The 8,293-nt window shown below is 51.6% G+C and overlaps 2 protein-coding genes across 6 annotated transcripts in view; one reads left to right on the top strand and one right to left on the bottom strand.

The window, feature by feature from the left end:
• The window catches only part of Fcer2 (Fc epsilon receptor II), a 12,749-nt gene extending 11,514 nt beyond the window's left edge, over positions 1–1,235 (top strand). For all 4 annotated transcript variants that reach the window (XM_087577638.1, NM_133550.2, NM_001033924.1 and 1 more), the window contains 1 exon segment: positions 147–1,235. In XM_087577638.1, coding sequence (XP_087433764.1) covers positions 147–345 — 199 coding nt within the window. In that variant the 3' untranslated portion in view covers positions 346–1,235.
• Positions 1,236–2,030: 795 nt separating this feature from the next.
• Positions 2,031–6,360, bottom strand: Trappc5 (trafficking protein particle complex subunit 5). 2 transcript variants are annotated; one of them, XM_087579016.1, is made up of 2 exons: positions 4,900–6,360; positions 2,031–3,929 (listed from the first exon to the last, which is right to left on the bottom strand). In XM_087579016.1, the coding sequence occupies exon 2, from the start codon at positions 3,918–3,920 to the stop codon at positions 3,354–3,356; it is 567 nt and encodes a 188-aa protein (XP_087435142.1). In that variant the 5' UTR covers positions 3,921–3,929; positions 4,900–6,360; the 3' UTR covers positions 2,031–3,353.
• Positions 6,361–8,293: the final 1,933 nt, after the last annotated feature.

Here is an 8,293-nt window from a genome sequence, read left to right as displayed (position 1 = left end):
GGGAGTACGGGAGTAATGGGGGAGGCCCAGGTCCAGATCCCCAAAGGGGAAACCAGGGCTGTGAAAGGAAGCTAATGGGGAGAGGGTCTGCAAAGAAGGGAAACTCCCTGACCACATCTCATGACTAGGGGTATCTCTTGTTCCAGCAACTGGAATCCAGGGGAGCCCAACAATGGGGGCCAGGGTGAGGACTGCGTCATGATGCGGGGATCTGGCCAGTGGAATGACGCCTTCTGCCGCAGCTACCTGGATGCCTGGGTGTGTGAGCAGCTGGCAACCTGTGACCTATCCGCCCCCTTAGCCTCTGTGACGCCAACAGGACCCACCCCCAAGAATGAACCCTGACTAAGTTCTGTGCTTCCTCTCCTGGATTTCTCCTCTACCTTTGTCATGGAAACAACCAGGCCTTGAGGATGCCCCTGTCAAGGCCCGATTGCTCTCTGTGACTGAGGCTAGGATTATGTCCCTCCCAAACTGAAGTGGCTGGTGGAGGCCAGCTCCTGCCAGCTATCCAGAAAGCCTCTCCCGCTAAGCTGACCATTCCATTCCGTCTGCCCTCTTCAAACCTGAGCCCCAGCCATACTGGCATCTGTGGGCAGTTAAGCCAACCCAGGAGCTACTGAGAACAAAGATTCTGAGGAAGGCTTCTTCTGCAGTCCCCACCGCCTATCAAGTCTTCCATTTTCTTCTACGCTGCATCGGAGAACAGAGGTTCCCTCTCCCCAGGATCCGGAAGTGAGTCCTCCCATCAAGTGTGTACCAGTGAAATCCAGTCATGGCTGGTCCCCAGCATTCCTACCCTCTTTGGAGCTGCACTAGGTGTACTCCTGGTGTGGGACTTATTGAAGGGACTGTGGCCAGCTCCAGCGTGGTGAGCTTGGCTCTGGGAGGCCTTGCCCTTCTCTCCCATTCCCTCTGCTTTGCTAAAAGTGTTAGATCACATTCCTGAGGCTAGACCCCAAGGTCTATCCCCTTATTTGGCCACTTCCTCCTCCTGAGGCCGCCTACAAAGGCCCAGCTATCCAAGTATTAAAGTCCAGCAATCAAAAGCCCCCTTCAGTTTCACCTAATTAACATACCCAATCAAAATACAACATAGCCCAGCCTACCAGACCGCCTTTTTCTCTTCATAAAAATTACACCTGCAAGGTCATCGGATGCTGTTTTTCTGCCTGAGTCAGAAAGCAGCCACTTAACTTTTCTTCCCTGCTTAATAAAGGGTCTCTCTGAGAAAACAGGTGTTTGGGTGTGGTTTGTGCCTAATTGGGGGGGGGGGCCTCCAGTTGTGCAGGGGTGGGGGAAGGGTGCTCCTTCAGGTATCAGCACAGTTTCAGAGACTTGGTGCCCAAAGCTCTCTTTAAGAATGATGCACAACTGACACGGAATTCACACTTAACTATATCATGGTTATCTCTTTTCCTATATCCTTAGAATGACATGCTAGGTAGGGCTGAGAGTAAGGCTCAGAAGCACGTGACCCCGGCGAGGTATGCTGGCGCTTGCTTATAATCCGAGCACGCTCGGATGCTGTGGCTTCCGGCCCGCCTGGACAATTCAGTGAGACCAAGTAAAGAAGAGAGCCGGCCTGAGTTGAATCACCGAGTCTCCTGAGTCTACATAGTGGGAGGAAAGAACCGAGTCTCCACAGCGGTCTTCTTTAGGCGTCTGCAGCCCTGCACACGTATATACATAAACACGTTTTTAAGATGCGTAAGGAAGGTTGCAACTGAGAAAGACATCTCACACCAATCTCTGGCTCTACATGCACCCATGAAATAAACGTTTTTAGAAATTAGGTGGAAGGCTAGAGACATGGCTCAGCAGTTAATAACACACTGCTCTACCGTAGGATGGGGGTGGGGTGGGGTGGGGTGGGGTAGGAGTGTTTCGGATGGTGACGCTCCTATCAGATGGCTACCTGCAACAGCTCTAAATCCGATCCCCGCTCTGGCCTCCAGTGACCTGCGTTTAAGTTCACAAACGCACACACAGACACACACACATAAAGTCTTAAAATAAGAAGTCAAGAGTGGTGGTGCTCAACTTTAATCTCAGCACTAGGGAAGTAGACCTGAGTGTGAGGCCAGCCTGGTCTACACAGCAAGTCCAGGACAGCCAGGAAAACATGATTCAGACTCTGCTTAAAAGAGGAAATGTGGTGAGCCCCACTAAGTTAAGCACTCCATCTCAGGCAGAGTCAGAAGGGTGGGACTTCATAGTCATCCTTAAACACAAGCAAGGTTGAAGCCAGCCCGTGCCAGCAGAAACCTGTCTCGGAATAAATTGTTTAAATATTAACCTTAAAACCCTCTAAAGTTTCCAGATGAGAGGCTGGTGCAACACTGTTCTCTCACTGTGATCCCTGAGGCACCCAGCAGCTCTCTAGAATGTACCAGAAACAAATTCTTAAGAACACCCAAAACTGCGGAATCTGACTGTAGGGGTATAAGACCTGCACTTCTGTTTTGTTCTGAAACCACCTGAGTTTTTAAGTCCTTGGGGTGACTCTGACGCCCTGGAGTACCGTTTCTCAAAATAAGGGCCCTGGGGAAACCTCTGAGAATGGGGCTGGAAGGCAAACTTGTGGTCCAGGGAGCCTAGGGGTGGACCAGTGATTCTGGACGTGGGACAACGATGCTGACCCTGATGTCGGTGCTGGTGCTGATGCTGACGGTGCACAAGCCACTCTGAGTACAAACGTCTAAAGGGAGAGTAACCACATAGATGGTTTTAGACACAGCCACGCCCTCCTTTACTATCTGACTTTTGGAGTTTTTTTTTTTTTTTTTTAAAGAACAAATGGAGATTTGAGGAAAACTGAGCTTTGAGGGAAGAGTACCCCTGCCTCCCACTTGTTTAAGAAAGAATCCTCTGCTCCCACCACTGATCTCAAACTTGCTTAGCAGAGGATGGCCTTGAACTTAGGATCTTTCTCCCTCTACCTTCCTAGTGCTGGGATGAGACAATCTGCACCACTATGCCCATTTTATGTGGCGTAAGGAATCAAACCCAGGGCACCCTACAAACTAGGCTATGGCGCTGGCATTTTGCCAGGCCCTGGTTCCTCTTAGCCTCATATCCCTGCCCCTCCAGACTGCAGGCTCCACTGACAATTCCATAGGTGTCCAATTTCCCCAGTACATTCAAGCCTCCAACCTTATCTGAAAGCCACAGGCCAAGTGAGCCCAATGTCCGGTTCCTTACTCTCCGCCTATGCCTGACAACTTTGCCTTCCGACTCCCTCAGTCTGGGACTGGGGACCAGGATCAGGATATGGGCAGATCTGACGCCCCTACACAACACACAACACAAACTTGGAAACGGGATCTGCTCAACCTTTATGTCCCGTGGGGTCAGCGTCCCTCCAGGGCCCGATCTCGGGCAATAACAGCCTCTTCAAACTTGATCATGAGTGTGGTCCCCTTGTGCCAGTGCGCTGTAACTTTGGCGGGGAAGCCGCTGTGCGTGAGCACAGCCTCCACGATGCCCGCTGTGAAGCTGGCACAGTTCAGCGTGCTGTTCTCCTTGGGCACGGAGATGTAGGTGTTAATGAGAGGCTCCCTCTCAATGATGTAGAAAGTGCGGGCGTCGTCGTTGGCCTGCTCCAGCTTGTCCGCCTCCTTGCCGAACAGTGCCTTCCACACCGCACCCTTGACGAACAGCAGCGCACCCAGCACCTTGGTCTCACGCCGAGCACCCTTTTCACGGGCCACCAGGGCATCTAGGACTCGGGCGCCCACCTGGCGGCCCAGGGCAGCCAAGCGTGCCTGGAGCTCTGCCACAGAGAAAACGCGGCTCTGACAGTGCTGCACCAGCTCGGAGAAGAGAAGGGCGAAGGCGCTCAGGCTCACCTCAGTGCGGGGCCGCACCAGTGCGCGCTCTAGGAGCGCCGACTTCCCGCGCGTGAAACGCGCCTCCATGATGCAGTCCTGTAGGGAGACCAAAAGTCAGGGCGATGGGTGGATGAGGCGCAGGAGGAGAACCAGGATACCCATATAACCCATCTGTACCCGCGCTAAGCATTATAGTGTCAAACAGATGAGAAAGAGAGTAGACATTAAACTGCTGGTAAAACACACCCCATAATTTAGCAAGCAAAGCACAAATACCAGAGTGAGGGCCTTACAACCTTGCCTGCCAATGGGGGAAAAAGAGAGATGTGGACTTCAAAACATGTACTGTTCTTGCAAAGCACTTGAATCAGTTCCCAACTCCCACTCCACATGGCTCACAACCACCTGTAAGTCCAGCTCCAGGAAGAATCAATACCTCTGGCCTCTGACTGCACTCACACGCACAAACCCATACTCAGACACACACCCATATAATTAAAAAGAACTCTTTAGAGGGAAATAACAGGGAACAATAGAAACTACCCCAAAGTTGGAGACCCAAGAGACTTCTTAGTCATGAAAAGCACTTGGGGATATGGCTCCATCGGTACATGAAATCCCGTGTTTGATTCCCTGAACTGCATAAAGCCAGGTATGGTGGTACAATTCCATAATCCCTGACTGAACTCAAGAGGTAGAGGCAGAGGCAGGAAGATCAGGAGTCTGAGGCCACTCTCTGCTACATACGGAATTTGGGACCAACCTAGGCTACATGAGACCTTGTCTCTTTAATAAAAAAAAAAAAAAAAAAAAAGCTGGAGAGAGGGTTAAGCAGTTAAGATCATTTCTTGCTCTTATAGAGAGAATGAGTTTGAATTCCAGCACCCACATCACATGGTGATTCTGTAACTAGATCTAGGAGATCCTCTGACCATGGAGGACACCAGGGACATACATGGGAAACACACACATATGCAGGCAGAACACCTATACACATTAAATAAAGCGAGAAGTCTTCCTAAAGAACTATCCCTGGCAAGATGGCTCAGAAGATAAAGACGCTTACCTGATAACCCCAGTTTGATCCTAGGACCCACAGACTGGAAAGAGAGAACTCGCTCTCAAAAGTTGTCCTCTTACTTCTGTGCACACTCACAAATGCACACACATACACACAAACATGCAATGGATAAATTTAAAAAATGTAATTTTTAAGAGGTTGGTACCTGGCAGGGGAATGGTTAAAACTTAAGGCACACACCTTTAATCCCAACACTCAGGAAGCAGAGGCTTCTCTGTGAGTTGGAGGACAGCCAGGGTTGTTACACAGAAAAGCTGTCTCTCCCCCCTCCAAAAAAAAGGAAGATGGAGTGCATACAGAGAGGCCAGGAAACTGTGGAGGTGCATGCCTGAGCCCCAGCACTCCAGAGGCTGAGGCAGGAAGATGGCAGAAAGTGCCCAGCCTGGGTGAGTTGCAGCACTGCCTAAACCACAGTGAGACCCTGTTCGTCTTCACTACTTAGATATAGAAATACCATGAAAACACAGTCCCTAGAGTTCCAGAGGCGGACGGTTCTGAATATGGGCATCACCACCCTGAGGCTGAATAAAAAGAATGAAGCTATCTGAGGGCCAGCATTCGACTGTGGATGCAATGCCAGCTGCCTCACGCCCCTGCCGTCATCTGTCAATGGTCAAATTAACAGACTTTTCCCTCTTCCGGTTGCTTCTTTCGGGTATATATGACCGCAGCAACATAGAGAAAAGCACTAACACACTGTCTTTAAAAGGGGGGGCGGGGGGAGGTTGAAGAATGGAGAGGGGTCAGAGGACACAATGATGTTTTCCCTAGTTGGCATGTGCTCCTGCCCAATCCCTCCAGGAAAGCCTGAAAGGTATGTGACAGGGGTGAGTCAAGGCCAAGCCAGGAAGGGATGCAGAAAATCACCAAGCCTACAACCTGAGCGCGGGGAGCGGCGGAAGTGTCTATTTGTCACGAAGGAAGCCGTTTCCACGGTGACCCTTAACTCTAAAAGACATCCCGTTGGGAACTCACGCTCCCACACTCTCTAGAAAACTGCACGGGTGATGGGGAAACTAGTGGAGGAGCCAGGAGGAGGCCTCTGGGCCTCCCATGCCGGCAGCAGGGAGCCAGCCACAACTGTGAATGGAGACCAAAATGGAATCCGGAGACTGGGGGCCCTGACGTCTCCAGGTGAAGCCTTCATCGCTTCTTGGGGACGGGTTGGAGCCGACAGCACGCCCCTACAAAGCATGTCCCAGGGGCCGGGTCTTGGGGGATTAGGATGGACCGTCCGGCTCCCCAACTAGGGAAGGGAGCCATGCACAACGCTCCACTCGGCTGCTCTAGGACGCTCGGCTGGGACCGCGGAACCCGCCTCACCCCCAGGAAAACCCAAAGCAGACTGACCCGGGAACGCTGCTCGGGACACACAGAAAAAAGACGAGGCCCGTGCGCGCCGGCCCGGAAAGGTCTCAACCGGAACTGTGCCGCGGTGGGTTCAGCGGAACTTCTTGGTGGCGTCGTAAAAGGCCCCTGAGTGCGCAGGCGTGTATGAGCTCGCCGGTGAGTACACGGAGGGCGGGGCGGGGCGTGGCAGAGAGCGGCCGCAAGGGGGCGCCCGTGTCCCAGCCCAGCGGCCCAGAGCCCTGGTCTGCACTGGGTCGTGAGGTCTTGCTTTAAGAGCTGGCCTTTGAGCAGGAGGGTAGTATGCAAAGTATTCTGTCCCAGGAGCACGTGCATGCTCTCGGGCACGCATTTTCTTATGTATGTACGTGAGCCGTGGATGTGATGTATGTACACGCAATTTACTCTGACGCGTGATTTTTACCTGTGGGTGAAGGAGCACACTTTGAGGGCATTTTTCCAACTTTCACAGAAGGTGTAGCTACAATGCTTTAGTAGTAGTAGTAGTAGTAGTAGTAGTAGTAGTAGTAGTAGTAGTAGTAGTAGTAGTAGTAGTAGTAGTAGTAGTAGTAGTTGTAGTAGTTTTTTTACCTGCGGAGGCATCTGACCACCCTTATATTTCCTTTGTGTGTCAGTGTGTGTCCCATGTACCCAACACTCCTGTGTGCAGAGGTTGACGCTGAGTGGCTATCTCTACTGCTCTTGGGGGTTATTTTAAGATAGGGCGTAACTACTGAACCTGGGGTTACCATTTCTGCTAGCTGGCAAGCATCTCAGAGAATCCTTCTGTCTGCCCCACAAACAGGTCACTGGGGGCTCTGGGGTTACAGGAGTGTACCAACACACACAGCTTTTTTTTTTTTTTTAATGTAGATACTCAGGATCAAACTCAGGTCTTCACGACTCTACCTTATCTATTAAGACACCCCCCAACCCCTTACTGTTTTTGTGCCGTGTATCGGTTGATTGGTGGTTGTTTGAAGCAGCCTTGCTGTGTAGCCAAGATGACAACCCAAGCAAGGGGATGTGTGGATAGCTGATCTTGATGAGAGGAGATACAAGAGGAGGAAGAAATGCAGGTCGTTTTCTCCTGGAGTCTATTCCTATCTCCAACCTGCATGGGTCAGCTGCGGACTTAATTCTTTGTATTACAGCGCTGGGGATGAAACACAGGGCCTCGCACTGAGGAGGCAAGTGATGGGTTACAGATGAACCCAGCCCCACGTGTTTAATTTAAAAATTCCTAGGACTGACTGAGACAGACGCAGATACTTACACCCAACCACTGGACTAAAGTCAGGGACCCCTATGTTTGAATTAGGGGAAGGATTGAAGAAGCTGAAGGGGAGGGTATACCCCATGGGAAGCCGTTCTGACTCTCTTCTCTCCCTGACTCCTTTTCCCTTTCTCCCCTCTCCACATGTTCCTGGCTAGCCTCTCCTCCCAGCTTCTCCCTCTCCGCGCGCCTCTCTCTCTCTCTCTCTCTCTCTCTCTCTCTCTCTCTCTCTCCCTCTCCCTCTCCCTCTCCCTCTCCCTCTCCCCCTCCTTCCTTCTCTCTCTCTCCCTTCCTCCCTCCCTCCCCCTCTCTCTCCTCACTTCCCAACTCCCCTTCCCATGCCCTAAATAAACTCTAGTCTGTACTACCTCAGGGGAAAAGGATGCCTCCGTATGGGCCTGCCCCTCCCACCCAGTATAGTGATCCCTGGCTCATCAGACATATCCTTGGATATCACAACAGATGCATGCAGAAGTGTGCGTGTAGACAGACACAGGGACACATACCTTAAATAAATACCACTATTTTGTACTCATGGGAGCAGATGCAGAGCCCACAGTCGAACGTGGGGCTGAGGAACTCTGTGAAAGAGGGGGAGGAAGCCAGAAGGGTCAGGGATAATGCAAGGGAACAGCCCACAGAATCAACTAACCAGGATCATAGGTGCTCACAGAGACTGAACTGACAGTCAGGGAGCCTGTGTGGGTCAGACATGGGTCCTCTGACTATGTTAGGTCTTGCAGCTTGGTGTTTGTG

This window comes from Rattus norvegicus, chromosome 12, assembly GCF_021556685.1.
Source record: "Rattus norvegicus strain SHRSP/BbbUtx chromosome 12, alternate assembly SHRSP_T2T, whole genome shotgun sequence".
Classification (NCBI taxonomy): domain Eukaryota; kingdom Metazoa; phylum Chordata; class Mammalia; order Rodentia; family Muridae; genus Rattus; species Rattus norvegicus.
This window is presented reverse-complemented; position numbering and strand designations above follow the sequence as displayed.

Excerpts from the sequence above, each read along its gene's own strand:
- Trappc5 (XM_087579016.1), bottom strand. The coding sequence starts at position 3,920 with ATGGAGGCGCGTTTCACGCGCGGGAAGTCGGCGCTCCTAGAGCGCGCA.